The sequence below is a fragment of the Sus scrofa genome, chromosome 5 (assembly GCF_000003025.6).
Source record: "Sus scrofa isolate TJ Tabasco breed Duroc chromosome 5, Sscrofa11.1, whole genome shotgun sequence".
NCBI lineage: Eukaryota > Metazoa > Chordata > Mammalia > Artiodactyla > Suidae > Sus > Sus scrofa.
Window position 1 is genome coordinate 87,030,277 of NC_010447.5, and position 23,876 is coordinate 87,054,152.

Sequence of the window (23,876 nt, forward strand, 5' to 3'; positions counted from 1 at the left end):
CTGACTGCTTATTCTGTGCCAAATGCTAAGCATTTTATATGTATCATTTCATCGAATCTTCCCAAGAACTCCCGATTAACAGATGAGGAAACCAAAACTTAAGAGAACATACATAACTTGACCTTGGTCATTCAGCTTGTCAGTGCCAGAAACAAAACTCTAATCCAAGAGCACTCTATCCCAAACCACTACAACTTTTTGTCTTAATACAGAATGAAGTTAAAAAGAAGCATGGAAAGGCAATCTGGATCAAGTTTTCTATGCAATAACCTTAAATATTTTACAGAAATAAATCCTAAGACGTAAATATGCTAAAACCTTCTGCCAGGAGTTTAAAGAATGGGGGTCAAAACATAACCTCATAAGAGAGGGGGTCAGAATCAGAAAGGGTTTTATTCTCTATAAGGAAGACGTCATCACAGAACAATTAAAAAGAGCCGAGAAGACCTCGGGGAAAGAAAAACTGGCTTATTTATTTTTCTTCCTTAAAAGGCAAACAGAATTGATTTGACTAATATGCTATAAAATAGGAAACATCATTTTATTTGGTAATCAAATTATTGCTAACAGTTAATATAATGGTATTTAAGGGCCATGAGGATATAGTTCAAGAAATTTTAGAGCCAAGAGTAATTAGAACTTCTAGTGGCCTGGGCTTCTTCATTGGTTCTGCTTCCAAATTAGGACTATAAAATTAGATTCTGTGTGGATTACAAACATAATAATAATCTGCGAATCCATGATGCTCCTATGCTTAGAGTTAAAGCACTATGACTGGATTTTGGAACTGCCAAGATCATGTTAATTATCGATTTAAGTTTCAACAAATAGTACCAGGGGAGCACTAGACGTGTCAGTTAGTGTTCTTTGCAACAGGAGCAGTGGGAAGACGAGGCTTGGACCACAGCAGGACCAGAGAGGCAGGAGCATCTACAGAACACAACCCAAAGAGTCGGATCAGGACACGGGCGCTGGGATGAACAAATGCTGACTGGTTTCCGTCTTTTTATCCCTCTGGAATTCAGATTCCGAGGAGGAAGCAACCAGTGGGCCCCGCCTGCATCGTTGGTCCTCCTCTGGGCTGGCAGAGAAGAGAGCCCCTGAAAGGTCCCACCTAATAACACCTAGTAGGGAAGAAGAAATTCTTCTAAAGGTGACATTTGGAAGGGGAACGGATGCTGAACAGGAAACAGCGATATACACCCCTGCCCAAGTATCCTTAGCACTTGGATTGAGGCGTATTCCTGCCTCTTCCCGGTGAGAAATTGCTCAGCAAATGCTGAATGCTCAGCTGATGGACTCTTAAGTGAACTCAGAACGATGACATTAAGCCCTATGCTAACTGATCTATTTGATCAGAGGTAGATTAGGGGCATCTCAGGTTTATTCTAGATGCAATCCCTCAAAATAAATCTGAGCTCTACTGTGCAAAATGCCAATGTAGACGTCCAGAAGTCATCTAAGACAGGAAAATGAGAAAAACAAACCCCCTTCACTCAGAGGAAAAGCCAGCTGACTCGTCTGGAAAGCTAACAGGTTCTTAGCAAAGGTTTGTCCCTCATCTGTGGCTACAAGCTGGTCCTCTTTTAGTGGACTTGGAATAAAAAAAGACACCTGATGAGAGAATCCATCTCTACAAGGTCAGGAAACTTCTGAAAAACCACAACAGGATATGAATTATTGAAGAGTCCTGAAAAGACCCAGGCTGTTCAAATCTCTTTTATGGTATCAGGTGACATATTATATACTGATTTGGGGATAATTTTATGACTCGATCATGATAATGAAAAACATTCTGTGATACAGCCACAAAGAAAATGATTGCCAAGGGAAAGAAATTTATTTGTCTTCTTTAAGGAAAGAAAGTTTGGCAATTATTTGAGCCATAACATCGTTGTTTATGAGAGCACCCCGAGGACTGATCATTAAGCTTTAACACTAGGATAAAAAATTGCCATGGAGGAGCAGAGGTGGCTCGAGAAGATTTCAGGACTTCTAAATAAATATTCAACATTTCCCAGCTGATGACAATCCTTACAGAGGGCCCTTCATAAAAAGTCGAGCCTCTAAATTCCTCTCACGCATCTAAGAGGAGGTTATACTTGGAATTTTTCTTAAGTTGAAACAGTTTCATTTAATAAATGGAAGGGAGGATGAACATGAAAATTTCAGCCTCCCCCCATCTCCAGGGAGTTCCCAGTCCCAACAGGAGCAAGACAGAGACACAGGAAGGGAACGAGCATATTATCACCATAATAGAAAGAGGAGACTGGAGTTCCCACCATGGGGCGGTGGGATCAGTGGCATCTCTGGAGCACTGGGACGCCGGTTCGATCGCCGGCCCGGCACAGTGAGTTAAGGATTCTGCGCTGCTGTAGCTGTGGCACAGGGTGCAACTGGCTGGGACCTGATCCCTGGTCCAGATCTCCTCCCTCATCCCCAGGAACTCCACATGTCACAGAGTGACCACAAAGGAAGAAGAAAGACAAGACTGAGTCACCATAAAACAACAAGGAGAATTCCAGAGGCTTTATTCTCTCCAGACTCTGAGAGGCCATAAGAGAGTCCGAGAGAAACGGTTCTAAAAGAAAGATAAGCTTCACTTGCCATAGAAATAGGACTGAGATACTGATGACCTCCTAGCACTTGGCAGTAGTAAGTGGCCACGGAAGTATCTGCTGAGAAAACGGATCTGAACACAGCCCAGGGGTCTTCCAGGAGAGATCAGACATCACTGGGCCTGGGCAGCTACGACTGCGCCACACACATCATTAAATTCCTTCATTCAAATGCTAGAAATTCAAAGGCAATGAGACTCTTCCCTAACACCGCCAGGGCGGACTCCCCCAACTTGAACCATGAGAGCATCTATCTGTCCAGAATCCTTAGACTTACGAACAAGACTCTCTTTCTCTCTGGTCTCGCCTCTTACCATCTTCTCCAAAAGCCTCCGCTGCTTTGCATCGCATGTAAGTTCCTGTCGCACTGAATGGCCTCTAGGACCACAAGCATTCTAGGATCTTTCTAGTCTCAGGACCCTGGCACAAGTCTTTCTCTCTGCTTTGAATGTCCTTTCCACCTCTGTCTTGCTCTCTCTGGCTACTCCTGCCCGTCTTTCAGTTTTCTCCTCCATGTCATCTTTTCTGGATGCTTCTCAGACATGCCCCACTGTTGGTGGAGGTACTCCCTTCCTGAATTCCCTAGGCACTCTTGCAATTAAAGCTCCTCTGACAATGACTCATAACCATCGACCTGCGTGTTTATGTTCCCATAGCCTGGATTTTTCTTGAAGGCAGAGACCAGAAAGAGAAGGCAATCCATCAGTATTGGCTGAATAAAGAAAGGATTTTTGTTTGTTTGTTTTTCCCCCTGTATCAGCATAACACCAGGCACACTGTCAATTTGCAATATAACATTTGCTGAATGGATTGTAGGTGCTCAAAAACATTTGTTGGATGAATGAAGCGATGGACTTGTAATCAGGAAGTACAACATCTCAGAAATCTTATATCCAATGTTCTACTTCTTGTCACTTAGCCTTCTAGCTCTTTCAGATTCCGACTTTCAGGTCCCTGACCTCATAGAGATACCCAATCTCTTGACATCTCTGTAGTCTCCAGGTCTTTAAAAGCCCTGATGGTGTCACTTCCTTTCCCTAATCAACCTCCACTCATTATTCATTATGAACTCTTAACCAATACTTGTTTTCAAAAATTGAGTCTAGCACAAGCCTCTGTCACAAATATTCTGTTGTCACAGGTACTAATACGACTCCACTAAGATAATATCATACCACCATGCAGACAGGCCCTCCTAAAAGTCCCGGGTTTTCAACCTCGGCTAGGACTTCAAGGCATTGACAATCAGCTCCCTCGTCCATTCCTCTCCAATCACCTGCTCTCTCAGCTGCCCGCCCTCCCTCTGCACTGCTGGCCTTGCCTCCGTCTTTATCAGATGACTGAGATAGGAAGGCGTCCACTCAACTCTCTGCGGCCATGGCAACATACGTATTTAAACCTGCATCATCTGTCCCTCCTTTCCGTAGCAGAGGATGAGGGGTCTGCTCTGCAGCCCACCTTCTACTGAAATGAATCACTCTACACATGCTTTCAATCTCATCCCCCCTCTTCTACCAAGAGTCTCCACTGTATGTCAAACTCTTCTTAAATGCCATCTCCGGCCCCTAGCTTTGACCTTCTCTTTTCTTTCCCTTGCCAGTCAAGCTACATGTGTTCTCTACCTCAGCAGGTGCCATTCCTTCAGCCAACACAATCACACTTTTGTGAGGGATACGCAGGGGCAAAAATGAAGATCGCATAACTTGAAATGCGATCCCCTCAGGAATTTAGACTCTAAAGCCAACATATGATGACACAGTGAGAAGACAGAACAATATCCAGGCCAGACGGAGACAGCAAGAGCAAGGTTGTTGGTCTGGAAATTGACAATATTCCATCTGAGAGAAGGTACCTTAGTCCATGGACTTTAAGCATTTCAGTTCCCTGGAAAGGAATGCATTATCTTGGCAGAGGGTCACTTACATTCTACCATTTACCTCATTCTGAATTCTTCTGATTTTATTTGGCGTCCTCTATAAGGTCCTCCTGCAGAGAAAGAATCTCTCATTTCAGGAGAGTTCATGACAGGAGATACAGTTTAGTTTTCCCTGCTTAGACCTTCAAAGACAGCACTAGACATGGTGGGTCTGAAAGTTCATAGTCTCATGTTAAGGGCAACACATTATTTTTGGCAAAGAGAAATACATCATCCTTTTTCAACAGGGGTTGCCTGTCAGGACTCAAAGAAGGAACGATATATTCTTACCATCAAGAAGTTATGGACAGATGAACAGGTCGCATCTTTCTCAAACATCAGAAGAGCTTTCTGCATCAAGTAAATTGCTTTGGATAGCTTATTCTTCCTTATTTTATTCATTACACTTAATTCTGTAAAGGCAAACAAACATTTTACCAAAAGGGAGACATAAAAACTGTCTTTTAAAAAATGTGCAAAGCCAGTTTATCCATATTTCAATTACCTGTAAAACAATCAGGGCTTCCAGAGTTTTTTAGCTTCTCCGGGCCTGTGGTAGATACATTTTTTCTAACAGTTGGGGTCTGCAAAACTGAAGGAGGAGGAGGAGAATCCCATTACAATTAGGCTTCTATCCAAGAAAGGGAATATTTTCTAAACACTAAAGAGTTACTGTTTATTTGTACAACTATTGCTTCCTCTTCATATAGCACCTTTTATCATTAATAGATAAAAATTCTCCCCCCAAAATCTATTATGGTACAGTTTCATTATCAAATTATTTTTTATCTACCACAGTATACCTGAGGATACCAAGAATTTTCAAATTACAATATTTTATTATCTTTTTTTTAAATGGCTGCACCCACAGCATATGGAATTTCACACGGGACTGAATCCAAGCCTCTGCTGGGACCGACTGCAGCAACATCAGATACTTTTACTCACTGTGCCAGGCTGAGGGTCAGACTAGCTCTTCTGCAGCAACCTGACCTGCTGCAGTTGGATTCTTAACCCACTGCACCACAGCAGCAACTCCAAGAATTTTTTTTTTTTTTTGTCTTTTTGCCTTTTCTAGGGACACTCCTGTGGCATATGGAGGTTCCCAGGCTAGGGGTCTAATCGGAGCTACAGCTGCCAGCCTTCACCAGAGCCACAGCAACACCAGATTCAAGCCGTGTCTGTGACCTACACCACAGCTCACGGCAACGCCGGATCGTTTAACCCACTGGGCGAGACCAGGGATCGAACCCACAACCTCATGGTTCCTAGTCAGATTCGTTAACCACTGCACCACAATAGGAACTCCAAGAATATTTGATTTTCTGTTTCACCTTAAATAAAATCAGCTTGAAAGGTGATAAATAGGACCCAACCTACTTTTGTTCACATTCCCTTTTCATAAACTTTTCAAAATTGCTTCATCCACAGAATTCCCATTGTGGATCAGCCAGTTAAGAACCCAACTAGTATCCATGAGGATGCGGGTTTGATCCCTGGCCTCACTCAGTGGGTAAAGGATCTGGTGATGCCATGAGCTGCAGTCTAAGTCATAGATGCGGCTCGGATCTGGTGTTGCTGTGGCTGTGGTGTAGACCGGCAGCTACAGCTCTGATTCTAACCCTAGCCTGGGAACCTCCATATGCCACAGGTGAGGCCCTTAAAAAAAAAAAAATTGCTTCATCCATGGTTCCTGCAAGAGCTCTGGGTACCACATGAAGATGTTCCCTCCTCTAGCTGTGGCTGATAAAATCAGAGCCTCTCTCAAGATTGTCAGCTGACACACAAATTATTGCCAGTTGACTGTGGGCAGTGAGAGATCCTGGTGTGCAACTGGGACTGACCATCAAGGTGGTCCGGGAAAGAGGCAGCAAAATGAGAGAGAAGAGGATGAAGATGATCCAGGGAGACAGAGAATATTGTACTGATTCTTGATTTTCCAGGTCTGGTCCTCAAGAGACCTGGCAATATTTTATTTCTGTCCTTAAAGGCATGCGACGGTACCTGCAGTAACTTTACAACAAACCCCTTTTCCTGAGGTTTAATTATTTGTGCTAATGCACTCGAGTCACCATGGGATGATGACTGATTAATGCAAAGATTCCAACAGACACTGTTCAAGGATATAAGATTTCTTTAATGGCAAAGGATAAGGAAATTTTAACTGCATGGAGACAGCAACACCAAGTGGAAAATACTGCATCATTCTTTCAGTACCTAGGGTATTATAGATGCTAATTAAGTGGCAACTCTCGTGATTATAATCATTGGTAATAAGAGGGATGAGAGTGTGAGAACACTGAATGAACGCCCAATACGGGAGTCCCATTCAGCACCCAGGTCATTAACAGGGAACTATTCTATTGCAAGGTTCTTGAATAAAAATGACAAAAGCAGTATTTAGGCAACATCTGTCAGACTGTAGCCTCTAAGAGTGAAGAATGACAGAAGGAAAAAGGGAAAATCTGTGCTAGGATGGCAGTTCAATAAAGCAGAGAAAAACATCAAGCAGTCCCAGAGATACTGCAAAGAAATAATAGCTAATTCCATTTAAATCTGAGCTCAAGTCTACCATCAACACTTTTTTCTTTTTTTTTTTCTTTTTTCTTTTTTTTTTTTTTGGTTGTGCCCACGGCATATAGAAGTTCCTGGGCTAGGGATTGAACCCACACCACAGCTGCGACCTGAGCCACAGCAGTGACAATGCCAGATCCTGAACCCACTGCACCACAAGAGAAATCCTGTCAATATTTTAAGCGGTCTCTGATAAAAAAACCTCAGAGGATTATTTGGTTTTTAAAGATTTGTAGATGACAGAGAATGAACTATTTAGTAACTCTATGAGTAAACAGACTCTACTTCTCAACTAGAGAATATAATACAGCTACTAAGTGATAATCCATAAGATAGCTTCTTTTTTAAAAAAGAAAACCTGCACACCAATGCCATTTACATTTTGAACTGCAATTCTGATCCAAATCTCTTTAAACTAAAGAATGCTCAAGGATATTATTCTAAATCACTTCATTTAGCTATTAGAAAAACTTTTTTTTAATTAGAAAAACTTTATAAGGATTTTCAATTTATATTTAACATAGAGATATTTTAATTATTAGTTTCTTCCCTCCAACTATTTATTTTGCAAACAAAACAGTTTTTTAAACAACGTAAACGTTTAAAAAATAAACCATAAAAGGATGAAAACTATAAAAGGATAAAAAGAACAAGGGGAAAAGGAAATTCTGTGTAAACAGATACAAATACAAACAAGTGGTTCTAAGCATTTATCAAACCATTAACACAAGCATAAAAAAGAGAATTAATTCAAGTAAAGTTGAATATAGTTCTTTGATGAGTAACATATTCCAAAATCAAAATGAACTGCAAAGATATCTTGAATTGACTTAGTAGGTTTGCCGTTAATGGTGGTATTGTTTTACTAATTCTGGAGGTACTTCGTTAATGTGGTAGGATAAAGCAAATGAGTTACTACATTGATAGCTGGGAATCAGATTTCTCAACATAGAAAAAGGAAAGTACAAAAATAACATGTAGGACTTTGTACTTTCAAAGTGTTGGAATTTGAATCACCAATATCAGAAAGCACTTGTGAGATAGACATATATATATCAATTCATGGACAAAAGTGCCTGAAAAAGAACTGCTTGTATCAAACTTCCTAATTTCAAACTATACTGCAAAGCTATAGTAATCAAAATAGTACACACTGGCAATGGAACATTATTCAGTCATGAAAATCCTGCCATTTGCAGTAACATGGATGAAACTTGAGGGCATTATGCTAATTAAAACAAGTCATATAGAGAAAAGCAAATACTGTATGGTACTGCTTATATGTGGAATCTCAAAAAGCCAAACTCATAAAAACAGAGAGTAGAATGGTAGTTACCAGGGGCTGAGAGAATGGGGAAAGGGAGAGATATCGGCCAAAGTATACAAACTTCCAGTCATAAGATGAATAAGTTTGGGGGATCTAATGTATAGCATGGATAACACTATAGTATATACGTTAAGTTGCTAAGTTAGTGGATCTTGAATGTTCTCACTACAAAAAAGAAATGGCAACTATGTGACATGACAGAGGTGTTAGCTAACCCTATGAGTTAATCCTTTTGCAATATATTAGTGTATCAAATTTACACATTGTACACCTTAAACTTACATAATGTTCTATGTCAATCAGATCTTAAAAAGCTGGGGGGAAAAGGTTTGCATTCAAAAATTATTTAATTAACCAGGATCTGATTAAATCTATTTAGGGCTATTTATGATGTGACATCTGAATGTGTTAGAGATTAAAATCACATTAGGCTGGCACACCCAGTTCTGTCCTATAATTACTCAATAATCTAAACAGAGGAGGTGGTAGCAAAATTGAATATTGACTCTATAATCATGCCAGGGGTAACTTGGCTTTATCAAAATTTAAACTCAAACATGGAGTTCCCTTTGTGGCTCAGTGGTTAATGAACCCAGCTAGGATCCATGAGGATGTGGGTTCCATCCCTGGCCTCGCTCAGTGGGTTAAGGATCCCATATTGCTATGAGCTGTGGTGTAGGTTGCAGACTCGGCTCAGATCCCAGGTTGCTGTGGCTGTGGTGTAGGCCAGCAGCTGTAGTTTCAATTTGACTCCTAGCCTGGGAACCTCCATATGCAGTGGGTGCGGCCCTAAGAAGAAAAAAAAAAAATTAACCTCAAACAGAAGAGATTTTAGACCTAATGATGTTTGAAATCTTTCTGAAACTTGAGTAATTGTGTTATTTATATGCACATTAGTATTAGCATTGGCATCTTTTTTTTAATGCTGTGACCTCTTTACTTACTGATGAGGCAAAACAACTTAAATCCAACTCATCAGTCCTCTGACACTGCTGTCAGAGATGTCTTTCAACGTTTTTCAGTAGCTTTCAGGATAAAAGATAAACCTCTAAGCCCTTCAAGACCTGGGATCTACCGCTCTAAATTTATCTGTGTCAGCCCCTACACATGATCTTTCCCCCTCAATCCTGTGCCCATGGAATGCCAAGTTTCCCAGACCAGGGGTGGAGAGCCACAGCAGTGCCGATGCCAGATCCTGAACACCTAGGCCACCAGGGAACTCCCTACATGTGCTCTTGACTACAGACGTCAGAGAATTCCGGCAGTTCCTAAGGCTTCACCATACAATCATTTGCCTCCTCTTTGCTAAAGGCAACTCTCTCTATCCAAAGTGACTGCTTCCTTTTCGATCTTCTTCTTAAAAATATGTACTAGCTTTCTGGCCAACAATCACCTCTTCTAAAAAGCCAACCCTGACCTCCTTGTCTGTTGCAGATACTCTTCTGAGCACCCACGACAAACACGCTTAGCTCGCTGGTCGTGTTTATCAACGCTGACTGCTACAGTGGGCCTACTTACCTAGACTGTGTCCTACTTGGACCAAGCCTAATACGGTTCCCAGATCTTGACAGGTACTCAATAAATGTTTGTTTAATTAAATAAAGAAAATGCCAATAATTTACTATGACAATTTAATTTTTAAGAAGTTTACTAACTGATTTGCTATGGAAGATATAAAGAAATAATGAAAGACACCTATTAATGTTCAGCAGAGAAGAAAAAATAAAATAATGACCTTTATCTGGAAAATTACTAGTTAAAAGGATATTATTTACAAATCAAATTGATTCTACACTTGAACTTGTCTTTTTTTGCCTTTTTCTTGAGCCACTCCTGCGGCATATGGAGGTTCCCAGGCTAGGGGTCGAATCGGAGCTGTACCACCGGCCTACGCCACAGCCACAGCACCACGAGATCTAAGCCGCATCTGCGACCCACACCACAGCTCACAGCAACGCCGGATCCTTAACCCGCTGAGCAAGGCCAGGGAACGAACCCACAACCCCATGGTTTCTAGTCAGATTTGCTAACCGCTGAGCCACGACGGGAACGCCCGAACTTGTCTTAAAGTTGATCCAGAACAAGTGATTTGCTATAATGACTATTACCTTGCAATTGGTCAAGAAGCAGAACGGCTATTCGGTGCTGGGCTTGAATTAGCTCAAGATGCAAATCCATCATGAAACTATTTGGTGTGACTGGTTTGCACAGGTCTCCGTCTACATAGTTGGTGTGCTTTGGCAGAATGGGAGTCAAAATTTAAGAGGAATACGATTATCAAAACACACTAAAAATAGCTCTATTCTGTCATCACTCAGGCTATTGTTTCACCCGTAGGCATTAAATTCTGCTCACTTCCCAACTCTTTGCGAAGTGGCTTATGCATTAATAGAATCTGCTTTTCATATTCCCCAGTGGCCGCTTCAATGACAGGTTCAAAGACTCCTCACCCTCCTTGATTTCTACTGGGAAGAGGGAGAATATATTACCGGCCTAAGAGAAGGAAGCCACCACCAACCATGCTTTATTTACCTACTTACAAGGCCAGCCCTCTTGCCAATTAAGTAAAACTTTAATGTAAGAGCTTCGCATTCTCACCATGGCATAGCAATGGTCAACCACTGATGATCCATTTGGCAAAGCAGTTAACATGCAGTTCAAATTTACTCCATCAATTGCTTTATCAAGAAGTTCATAGGCCAAAAGTAACTGTTCCTCAGGTTTTTTCTAAAGGAATTTTATAAACAAAACAGAAAAGCCAAAACTTAAGAGAAAATCATATGCAACACGTCCAAACTTCTTTTAACAAAAACTCAAAGCCAAATAAATTTAAATAGTCTATCCAAGATCAATAATGCTATGTTTCTTACTAAGTGTGTTCATCTTTGATTCAAGGAATAGTATTATGAATAAAGGTGAAATACATACATTCATCTATGAATAAAGGTGAAATAAATACATTCATCATTTTTCCAAATATAAATTAAACTTTTCACAAACATGGACATAACTTCCTTTTACGGTTTTCAAAATTCTGATCATACCAAATGAATGTGTAAATTTTTTAAGTGCAACCCATAATTTTTCATTTTCACATAATTTATTTTGCAAGTTAATTTTCATTAAATCTCAGAATCTCAGAGCTGGAAATTTGGAGGCCATCAGATCAATGGTCTACATTATGATTTTCAGGAAGTAAATACCTTTTCATTGTCATTATCCTCCCAGAGGGACAAACACAGAGAATAACATGAAGAGCATCCAGCTTTGCTCAAACGTTCTAGTTTTGTTTTCAGAAAATGTGTGGCAAATACAGCACCTGCACGCAGACCGCTGAAATCCCCTGCATGAGGTTCACAAGGACGCTCCTCTTCCGTGACTCTCGCGGGAGCCACTGTCTTGGAATTTGGTTTTCACCGTATTCTTTTGCATGTTTTTAAACTTTTACTACTTGTGCATGCATCCATTAATAATATGCACTACTGCTTTGCATATTTTTTATTTCTCTTGTAAATTCTGTGATTCACTTTTTTTCATTCAGCCATGTGTCCTTGAAACCTCCTGCTGGTGTGTGCAACGCAGTAGGTCAGTCAGGGTTTGGTTAGAAACACAGGGCAACTCTAGGTCTTCCAAGAAGAGAGGGATTTAATACATAGACCCAGAGGTGACCGTCATTGCTGGAAGGCCTGGGGGAGCAAAGCATAACAAAGCTGCCCGTGATAATTTTACTGCATGCAGGAATCTAAATATCCAGGAGGCAGCTGACAACCTCAAGAATCTACTACACTAAAACAAGTAAATTGTAAGGGCTTGCTCGGCAAGGCTGGAAATTTAACTTCTTCCATCCGCCTCTGCAAAATAAGAACTCCCTCTACCCTTGTGCATTACAAAGTCATGCAAACGCCCCTCCCTGGAAGACTAGCCTAGAACTATCTGGAAATGAGATGGTAGGAAAAGCAGTCTCAGGCTTTCTCCCTGCAGTGGGAAGGTAACCGTAGAAGGGGAGGGCAATGACGCCCAGCTGACCCAAGTCAAGACCACTTCAGTTCATTCATCTTCACAGATAACATGATACGGCGCTGCACTAAGGACCATGTCACAAGGTACTCATCCACTTTAAGCTGAGGGATGTTTAGACTGCTATCACTAAAAAAATGTGCAATATATTTATACCAGACTGATATTCCCTTTACAGTCCTTACACCCTTTTCCTGATTTCTGTTTTTACATAGCTGTCTAAGCCCCTCTAGGACATGTTGCTACGAAGAATAACAGATATCTTTAAGTTGTTACATCAGTATAAAGGGACTGCTCTTAATCTTTTACCATAGCTATAACAGTCATTAAAGGTCTTTGAATAATCCCTTTATGGGATACAGAAGTTCTCGTCCATTCCTAACTTGTTAAGAGTTATTTTTTAAACAATGGTTGTTGAATTCTGGCAAATGCTTTTGATGCATCTCTTTCATGAGGTGGTCATATTTTTTCCCTTTCCTCTGCTAATGCAACACATTGCATTATAGATAGATTTTCTAATGCTAAGTCATCCTTGCATTCTGGAAGATAGGTAATCTGATTACACACATTAATTCAAGATATATATAGCCATTCAAGAATCAGAGTCTCAGAGTCCACGCTGTGCCACAGTAGGTTAAGAATAGGACTGCAGTGACTCAGGTTGCTGCAGAGATGCAGGTTTGATCCCCAACCCAGGAACTTCCACATGCTGCAGGTGCAGCCATTAAAAAAAGAAAAAAAGAATGAGAGGCTCAGGGAGGTTCCCAAGCAGTACAAGTGATATAAATTTGAATAACAGACTTACAGGAGGGCAGCCCCAAATTATAAACCATTTGGAAGAGAGACTTTCTCCCATTTACTTCACTTCTTACTTTCTCCAAATGGAGAAACCTCCCCATCACACAGGCAGATATTTTGCTAGTCTAACTTTCCCTAGGAGGAGTCTTTTGTAGGTTCTAATTTAATGTGTCTGAGTTCCAAGCCCCATCTTTCATGTGCTCAAGGCCCATTTCTTATTCCTAGATGGCTAGGCATCTAAGTTTCTTTGTAACTGTGCTCATCAATCTACAGCAGCATCTATTCTTAAACTTACCATTCTGGTTTTCAGTTCCCCTTTCTATTTTGGCCCCTGGGATTTACCTTCATTTCTTGTGAGCTCTGCAGTGTGCTTGGGGATATTTGTTCCATTCTGTCCAAAATTTCTAGGGCTTTTGTAGCAAATGGGTTCTCGGGTCATCTAGTTTTCCGTTTTGCCACACACAGAAGTCTCTAAGGATACCTTTCAACACCAAAAAGTTTCAAAGACCCCCCCACATGCCTGCATTCTATCCTCACCACCACTACCATCATCTTTTCATCATCTCAGCTAATATTTAATTAGAACATGTTCTGGGAGTTCCTTGGGCCAAACAGTTCTGGGAGTTCCTTGGGCCAAACGGTTAAGGATCCAGCATTGTCACTGCTATGGCTTGGGTTTGATCGCTGGCCCAGGAATTTCTGCATCCTGTGGGCGTGGCCAAAATACACACACACCACACACATACAAACTCAAAAACACGTTCCAAGTACTGGGCTAAATGTTTAAGTGGACAAATTTTTAAATTAGCATAATCCTATGAGGCATTGATTAATTATTAAAATTTTATAATCCATTTGCCAAAAATAGCTGTCATGTATTCAGCACAACTTTAAAGTTTTTTAAAAATATAATTATAACAGCACCTCACGTATTTTTTAAATAGTGGCATGTATATACACAAGCGATATACTTTATCCCACCAAGAGACTCTTCTAGGTGAGCATATGGATTTTGGACTATCCTTGCGATAAATTCTCACCCCTTCTTCCCACTTTACTACCTTCCAGATAGGTCTGAGGCTCTAAGTGGACATTCAGTGCCCTTCGTGAAACACTGAGTTGCCACCTGTGCCCGTTACTGGTTTCCACAACATTACCAATATTAATTTAAATTTAAATAGTACCAGTAGAATAGATACTATTGTTATAATTTACAGAGGAAGACACTTATGTTCAAACAGAGGAAATAGTTTATTCAAGATCACACATTAAAGTCAAGATTCAACTCCAAGTCTCCCAATACCAACTGCTCTGCCTAGACCACACAAGTGAATCACCCTACTACTTCTACCACATGCCCCTGTACAGCTGAGCAGGTTGTGTATGGCACAATTTTAGGGGTGCCATTCACACCATTATCATCATAGACTTCTATATTTATTTTGACAGTATACCAGCAGAAGGCAACAAACCATCTCAAGGAAAGAGTGTATTGCTCTAATTTAAACACGGTAGCAGTAGTTCAAAAGCCATAAAAAAGAATGAAACAATGCCACTTGCAGCAACGTGGATGGACCTAGAGATTATCATACGAGGTGAAAAAAGTCAGACAATGATGAATACATGAAATCACTAATATGTGGAATACAATTTTAATATGATAAAAAACACTTATTCACAAAACAGAAACAGACTCAAAGATTTTGAAATAAAACTTCTAGTTACCAAAGAGGAAATACGAGAGGAGGAATAAACTGGGGGGTTGGGATTGGTATATATAACCTACTATATATAAAATCAGTAAGTAACAAGGAACTACCATAAAGCACAGTGAAATCTACTCAATATTCTATTATGGCCTATATGGGAAAATAATCTGAAAAAGAATGGATATATGTGTATGTGTAACTGATGTGCTTTGCTGTACACCTGAAGCTAACACAATATTGTAAGTCAACTATACTCCGATACAATTTTTTAAAAAGAGAAAGAAAAAACCATGCAATGGCTTCACTTTTCACATAGAATAAAATTTTAAATCCTTTAAAAAATACAATCAGTATGACATTATTTATATAAATTTTAAAACAATACTGCTTAAGAATATACACCTATATAATAAAATCACTAAAATGTCTGGAATTTATAATCATTTTATTTACAACAGAAGTTACTGCTCAGTAGGAGGAAAAGCTAAGTGATCAAGAGGAGTTAGTAGAGGAGGTGAGTTTCAACTCTACCCATGATGTTTTTTTTTTTTTCTCAAAGAGTGATGGGGAGGAGATGGGATTAAGATGGCAGAGTAGAAGGACTGGAGCTCAACTTCTCTCATAAAAGCAACAAAATTACAACCAAATGCCAAACAATGTTCAACCAAATAGACTGGAAACTTTCAAAAAAGATATCCTACTCCAGAAGACAAAAAGGAAGCCATATCAAGATGGTAGGAGGGGCAGTTATGCAATATAGGCAACCCCATACCTCCTGGGTGGGCAGCACACAGACTAGAAAGTAACTGTACCACAGAGACTCACCTATGGGAGTGAGACTTTTGAACTCCAAGTCAGGCCCCACGCCTGGGTATCTGGCATTGGGAGAAGAAGCCCCCTGAGCATTTGGCATTGAAGGTTACTGGGGCTTGTGCACAGGAGCTCCACAGGATTGGGGAAAACAGAGACTCCATTCTTGAAAGGTGCACACAGGCTTTCATGTGCACTGGGTCCCAGGGCAAAGCAGAGATGCCACAGGAATCTGAGTCAGACCTGACTGCAGGTCTTGGAGGATCTCCTGGGAAAAAAAGGGGTGACTGTGGCTCATTGGGGGGGAAAGACATTAGGGGAAGAGGTCTCTGGAATAATCATCAGTGTGTGTTCCTATAGAGGTGGCCATTTTGGGAAAATCTGACCCCACCCATCAGCACTGAGAAGCCCCAGGTCAAACAATTATCCAGGTGAGATTGCAGCCCCACCGATCAGAAAACAGGCTGCCTAAAGACCCCCTAGGCACACAGCTGGCTCTAATCTCACACAGAGACCCCATCCACCAGAGGGATAAGAATCAGCTCCACCCACCAGTTGGCAGGCACCAGACCCTCCCATCAGGAAGCCTACAGCAAGCCCCTGTACCAACTTCAGCTACAAGGGGGGCAGACATCAGAAGTAAGACAGGCTACAACTCTATTATCTACAAAAAGGAGACCACACCAAAAATCAACACAAAATGAAAAGACAAAGAATTATGACTCAGATAAGAGAGTAAGAAAAAACCCATAAAAACAGCCAAGTGAACTAGAGATTATCAACCTCCATGAAAAGGACTTTATACTGATGATACAGAAGATGAAACAAGACCTTGGAAATGAACTGGAGACAAAGAGTGAAAAATTACAAGAAACATTGAGCAAAGAAATACAAGATTTAAGGATTAAGAAAGCAGAGATGCAAAATACAATAACTGAAATTAAAAAATCATTAGAAGCAAACAAGAGCAGAATATAGGAGGCAGAAGAACAAATACGCGAGGTGGAGGACAGGCTAGTGGAAACCACTGATATGAAATAGAAAAGAGAAAAATGATTGAAAAGAAATGAATACAGTCTCAGAGAACACTGGGACAATGTTAAACACATGAACATCCGTATTATAGGGATGCCAGAAAGAGAAGAGAGAGAGAAAGGAACAGAAAAAATATTCGAAGAGATAATAACCCAAAACTTCCCTAACATGGGAAAGGAATCACTCACTCAAATCCAGAAAGCACAACGAGTACCATATAAAATAAATCCAAGGAGGAATACCCTGAGACATACATTAATTAAAGTGACCAAAATTAAAGACAGAGAAAATATTGAAGACAACTAGGGAAAAGAAACAAATAACATACAAGGGAACCCCAATAAGGTCATCAGCAGATTCTTCAGCAGAAACTCTGCAGGCCAGAAGGGAGTGGCACAATACACTTAAAGGGATGAAAGGAAAAAACCTCCAACCAAGATTATTCCACCCAGCAAGGCTCTCATTCAGATTTGAAGGAGAAATCAAAAGCTTTACAGACAAGCAAAAGCTAAGAGAATTCAGCACCATTCAATCAGCTCTGTGGCAAATACTAAGGGAACTTCTCTAGGTAGAAGAGAAAAGGCCACAACTACAAACACAAACATTACAAAGGACAGGCTCACCAGTAAAGGCATACATATAGTAAAGGTAAGAAATCATCCACATACAAATATGCCACCCAAATCAGACATTCTGAGAAAAGGAGGTTACAAATGCAGGACACTGGAGGTGCACTTGCAATTAAGAGACCAACAACTTAAAACAACCTCATATATATATAGAGAGAGACTCCTATATCAAAACTTCAGGGTAACTGCAAACCAAAAATTGACAATTGATACACACATAAAGAAGGAAAACCAACTCAAATACAACACTAAAGACAGTCATCAAACCATAAGAGGAGAGAACAAGAGAAGAAGGGAGGAAAAAAAACAAAAACAAATCCAAAACAGCTCATCAAATGGCAACGAGAACATATATATCAATAATGACCTTCAATGTGAAGGGACTAAATGCCCCAACCAAAAGATATAGACTGGCTGAAGGGATACAAAAACATGATCCATATAGATGCTGTCTTCAAGAGACCCACTTCACTTCTAGGGACACACACAAATTGAAAGTGAGAGGATGGAAGAAAATATTCCATGCAAACGAGAAGCAAAAGAAAGCTGGAACAGCAATACTCCTATCAGAAAAAATAGACCTTAAAACACAGAATATTATAAGAGACAAAGAAGGACATTACATAATGAGCAAAGGATCAATCCAAGATATGACCACTGTAAATATATATGGATCCAACATACGATTACCTCAATATATAAGACAACTGCTAAAAACCTTAAAAGGAGAAATTGACAATAACACAATAACACCTGAGGACTTTAACACCCCACTCTCAGCAACGGACAGATCATCCCGACAGAAAATCAACAAGGAAACACAGGCCCTAAATGACACATTAGGCCAGATGGACTTAATATTTATAGAACATTCCATCCAAAGGCAGCAGAATACACATTCTTCTCAAGTGCACACAGAACATTCTCTAGGATTGAGCTCATTCTGGGCCACAAGTCAAGCCTTGCTAACTTTATTTAAATCATATCCAGCATCTTTTCTGACCAAAAGGCTATAAATCAACTACAGTTGACATCAACAAGAAGAAAAAAAAACTGCAAAAAATGCAAACACATGGAGACTAAGCAACATGCTACTGAACAACCAACGGATCACTGAAGAAAGCAAAGGGGGAATTAAAAAATACCTAGAAGCAAAGACACAATAATCCAAAACCTATGGGATGCAGCAAAAGCAGTTCTAAGAGGAAAGTGTATAGCAATACGAGCCCACCTCAGAAATAAGGGAAAGCTCAAAGAAACACCTAACTTTACATCTAAAGCAAGAGAGAGAAGAACAGACAAGACCTAAGGTTAGCAGAAGGAAAGAAATCATCAAGATCAGAGACAAAATAAATCAAATAGAAACAAAGAAAACCACAGAAAAGATCAATGAAACTAAAAGCTGGCGCTTTGAAATGATCAACAAAGTTGATAAACCCTTAGCTAGACTTAGCAAGAAAGAGAGAGAGAGGACTCCAATCAATAAAATTCGAAACAAAACAGGAGAAGTTACATCCGTCATCACAGAAATACAAAGGATCATAAGAGATAACTACAGCATTATATACTAATAGAATGGACAACCTAGAAGAAATGAACAACTTCTTAGAAAAGTAGAACCTTTCAAGTCTAAACCAAGATGAAATAGAAAAGATGAGTGGACCAGTCACAAGCACTGAAATTGAAACTGTGACTTAAAAACTTCCAACCAAAAAAAGTCCAGGACCAGATGGCTTCACAGGCAAATTCTATCAAACATTTAGAGAAGAGCTAACTTCTACCCTTCTGAAATTATTCCAAAAAACACTCTCAAACGCATTCTATGAGGCCATCACCCTGATACCAAAACCAGACAAAGATACTACAAAAAAAGAAAACGGCAGGCCAATTTCACTGATGATGAACACAGATGCAAAAATCCTCAACAAAATACTAGCAAACCAAATCCAACAATACATTAAAAGGATTATACATCATGATCAAGTAGGATTTATCCCAGGGATGCAAGGATTCTTCAACATCTGCAAATCAATCAGTGTGACATACCACATTAACAAACTGAAGAATAAAAACCACATGATCCTCTCAATAGATGCAGAAAAAGCCTCTGACAAAATCCAACACTCATTTCTGATAAAAACCCTCCAAAAAGTGGGCAGAGATGGAACCTATCTCAACATAATAAAGGCCACCTATGAGAAACCCAGAGCTAACATCATTCTCAATGGTGAAAAGCTGAAAGAATTCCCACTGAGATCAGGAACAAGACAAGGATGTCCGCTCGCACCACTACTCTTCAGCATAGTTTTGGAAGCCCTAGCCACAGCAATCAGAGAAGGAAGAGAAATAAAAGGAATCCAAATTAGAAAGGAAGAAGTAAAACTATCGCTATTTGCAGATGACATGATACTATACCTAGAGAATCCTAAAGACCCTCTCAGAAAACTGTTAGAGCTCATCAATGAATTTGGCAAAGTCGCAGGATACAAAATTAACACACAGGAATAGAATGGCATTTCTATGTACTAACAACAAAAGATCAGATAGAGAAATTAGGGAAACAGTCCCATTTACCATCACACCAAAAAGAATAAAATACTTAGGAAAAAACCTACCTAAAGAGACAGAAGACCTACCTAAAGACAGAAGACCTAAAGGTTTAAAAGGATGTATAATCCTTTTAATCCTTTTAGCGTCTAAAAACTGTAAGACACTGATGAAAGAAATCAAAGATGACACAAATAGATGGAACGACATACCATGCTTGGATTGGAAGAGTCTACATTATCAAAATGACTACACTACCTGAGGCAATCTACAGATTCAATGCACTCCATATCAAATTACCAAGGACATTTTTCACAGAATTTGAACAAAATATTTTAAAGTTTGTTTGGAAGCACAAAAGACCCAGAAGAGCCAAAGCCATCCTGAGAAAGAAAAAAATGGAGCTGGAGGAATCAGGCTCCAGGACTTCAGACTATACTACAAAGCAATAGTCATCAAAACCGTATGACACCGGCACAAAGACAGAAATACAGATCAGTGGAACAGGATAGAAAACCCAGAATGAAACCCACACACCTATAGTCAACTCATCTATGACAAACGAGGCAAGAATATACAACAGAGAAAAGACAGTTCCTTCAACAAGTGGTGCTGGGAAAACTGGACAGCCCCATGGAAAAGAAGGAAATTAGAACACTTCCTAACACCATACACACAAAAAAACTCAAAATGGATTAAGATCTAAATATAAGACCGGATACTATAAAACTCTTAGAGGAAAACATAGGCCAAACACTCTCTGACATAAACCACAACAATATCTTCTTAGAGCCACCTCTTAGAGTAATGTCAATAAAAACAGAAATAAACAAATGAAACTTAATTAAACTTAAAAGTTTCTGCACAGCAACGGAAGCCCTAAACAAAATGAAAAGACAACTCACAGAATGGGAGAAAATATTTGCAAATGAAGCAACTGATAAGGGATTAATCTCCAAAATTTATAAACACCTCCTACAGCTCAATACCAAAAAAAAAAAAAAAAAAAAAAAAACAAACAACCCCATCAAAAAATGGGCAGAAGCTCTAAACAGACAATTCTCCGAAGAAGACATACAGATGGCCAAAAAACACATGAAAAGATGTTCAACATCACTCATCATTAAAGAAATGCAAATCAAAACCACTATGAGGTACCACCTTACACCAGCCAGAATGGCCATCATTGAAAAGCCTACAAACAATAAATGCTGGAAAGGGTGTGGAGAAAAGGGAACCCTATTACACTGTTGGTGGGAATGTAAATTAGTGCAACCACTGTGGAAAACAGTATGGAAATTCCTCAGAAAACTAAAAATAGAATTACCATTTGATCCAGCAATCCTACTCCTGGGCATCTATCCAGACAAAACCATGACTCGAAAAGACACATGTACTCCAATGATCACTGCAGTGCAATATACAATAGCCAAGACATGGAAACAACCTAAATGTCCACTGACAGAGGAGTGGATCAAGAAGTGGTACATATACACAATGGAATATTACTCAGGCATTAAAAGGAAAGAAATAACCGCATTTGCAGCAGCATGGATGGCCCTAGAAATGATCATGCTAAGCCAAGTCAGTCTGACAATGAGACACCAACATCAAATGCTATCACTTACATGTGGAATCTGAAAAAAAGGACACAATGAACTTCTTTGCAGAGCAGATACTGACTCACAGACTTTGAAAAGTTTGTGGTTTCCAAAGGAGACAGGTTGTGGGGTGGGGGGATGCACTGGGGGTTTGGGATCGAAATGCTGTGATGATCATTACACAACTGCAAATGTAATAAATTCATTGAGTAATAAAAAAAATTTAAAATAGTAATATAACTATAAATCCTTTTAAAATACTTTATCTTGCTTACTTTTGGAGTTGATTAGATTTTTTCTAAAGGAATGGCAAAAGGTAGAAAAATGTCCCTATAGTTCTCAAGGTATATGCAAACCACAATTTCTCAGAGAGTAAATATTCAAAATTATTTCCATAATTTACCATTATACATTTACAAATCTAATATTATTTGAAAATTAAAATTCATGCTTTTAATTATATTTTTAAAAATATTTTGTAATACCTTTAATATTGGAAGAGTTTCCATGCTCCCTTTCTGAGTCCCAAGCAATTCATTAGTCCCGTCTTTTAAAGGTGTATCTGAAAAAAAGAAAGAAAGGAAGGCAGAGAGGAAGGAAGAGAAGGAGGAAGAGAGAAAGGGGGGAGAGTGAGGAAAGGGAGGCAGAAAGGAAGGAACCAAGGGAAGGGAAAAAGAAAGAAAGAAAGAGAGAGGGAGAGGGAGGGAGGAAGAAAGGAGAAGAGAGAGGGAGGGAGAGAAGGAAACGTGCCCAAGGAGAAGGAAGAAGAGGAAGAAACAGGACAAGAAGGAGGAGAGAGTAGGAGAGAGGAAGAAACAACGGGAAAGAACGAAGGACCAGAGAAAATAAAACGATGAGAGAGAAAACTGGAAATACAACAGTGAATCAGAATAATTATGCCAAATGAAAACATTATGCTAACTTAGTCACCTTTTTAATTACTCGTGATTTTAGAAATTATTCAACACTTAGAAGCTGCCTGAATACCAAGTTATTTCTTCCACATAATCACATTCTGTCTTTCCATTAGTTAATTTAAAAGCACCTTGTAATAAAACAAACCAACTGCAAATCTTGATGATCAACAAGGTAATATTACGGCACAGAGAGTGGTGTTTATATATATTCTATGTAGTCCATTGAAAAGTATTCAGACAATAAGTGTAGAAATTTATAAATTTAGACAAATATCAGAGAAGTCTAGTTTAAATTAGAAGAATACAAATAATAAAAATGTATATGGCAATGCTAGTCTCCTAGTCTTAAAGTTATTTAATAATTCCAATTAAATAATGTACTGTTTAATAAACAGGCTAATAAACACATATCTTGAAGCATCTTATCATAATTAACATACAAGAATGACTTCTACTTTGTGTTTTATATGCCATTAAGATGATGAGAATAACACTGTTGGCAAAGTTATAAAAATTTATGTATCTAAACGGGGACAACCTCTCATTACATAAATGTGGCCATTTTCAAATGCACAAATGGATCATGCTTCAATACTGATTAGTTCTTTAGAAATGAAACCTTATCACAAAGGATCAGTTAACCAACAGCACAAGGAGGCAAAGAGCCAAATCCAGAATGTGGGAAATCCTACGGGGTGATGATGATTCAATTTCTTCGGGGTGGGGGGGAGGAGGACAGGAGGAGCGGCCCTAGGTTACAGAGAGATGCTTAAGAGACACGGAAGAAAATTAAATGTGTGGGCTCGTTTGGATCCTAATTGGAATAAACATTTTTGATACAATCAGGGACAAAGGAATTTTTTTTTTGCTAATTTTGTAAGGCATAATAATAGGAGCATTGTGGTTTTTTAAAAAAGGAAGGAAAAAAACTTGTCTGTTAGACCCCCCCCCACACACACACACACACGCACACTCACATGCAGGCTGAGGGCATTTTTTGGTGAAATGACATGACGCCTGCTTTAAAACACCAGGAACAAAGTGTTGCCAGAAGAGATGAAAGAAGACAGGCAAAATGTTCTTCATTATTTGTACTGGAGAAGGTGTACACTGGTGACTTATTTCATCTCTACACATTTGAAATTCTCCATGATAAAAGTTACAAAAAAGGAAAAAGCATTTTAAGACAGGATATGTCAAAAAATCCAATCCATCTGTGTGTGTGTGTGTGTGTGTGTGTGTGTGTGTGAGTGTTGGTGGGGGAGGTCAAGAATATAGCTGGTGGGGAGTCCCGTCGTGGCACAGTGGAAACCAATCTGACCAGCATCCATGAGGACGCAGGTTTGATCCCCGACCTGGCTCAGTGGGTTAAGGATCCA

General features: G+C 39.5%; 1 protein-coding gene across 1 annotated transcript in view; it reads right to left on the reverse strand.

Moving 5' to 3' along the window:
• Positions 1-23,876, reverse strand: part of CFAP54 (cilia and flagella associated protein 54) — a 310,179-nt gene that overhangs the window by 237,834 nt on the left and 48,469 nt on the right. Inside the window, 5 exon segments of the mRNA XM_021092730.1 lie at positions 4,825-4,946; positions 5,039-5,125; positions 10,543-10,669; positions 11,033-11,161; positions 22,066-22,142. Coding sequence (XP_020948389.1) covers positions 4,825-4,946; positions 5,039-5,125; positions 10,543-10,669; positions 11,033-11,161; positions 22,066-22,142 — 542 coding nt within the window.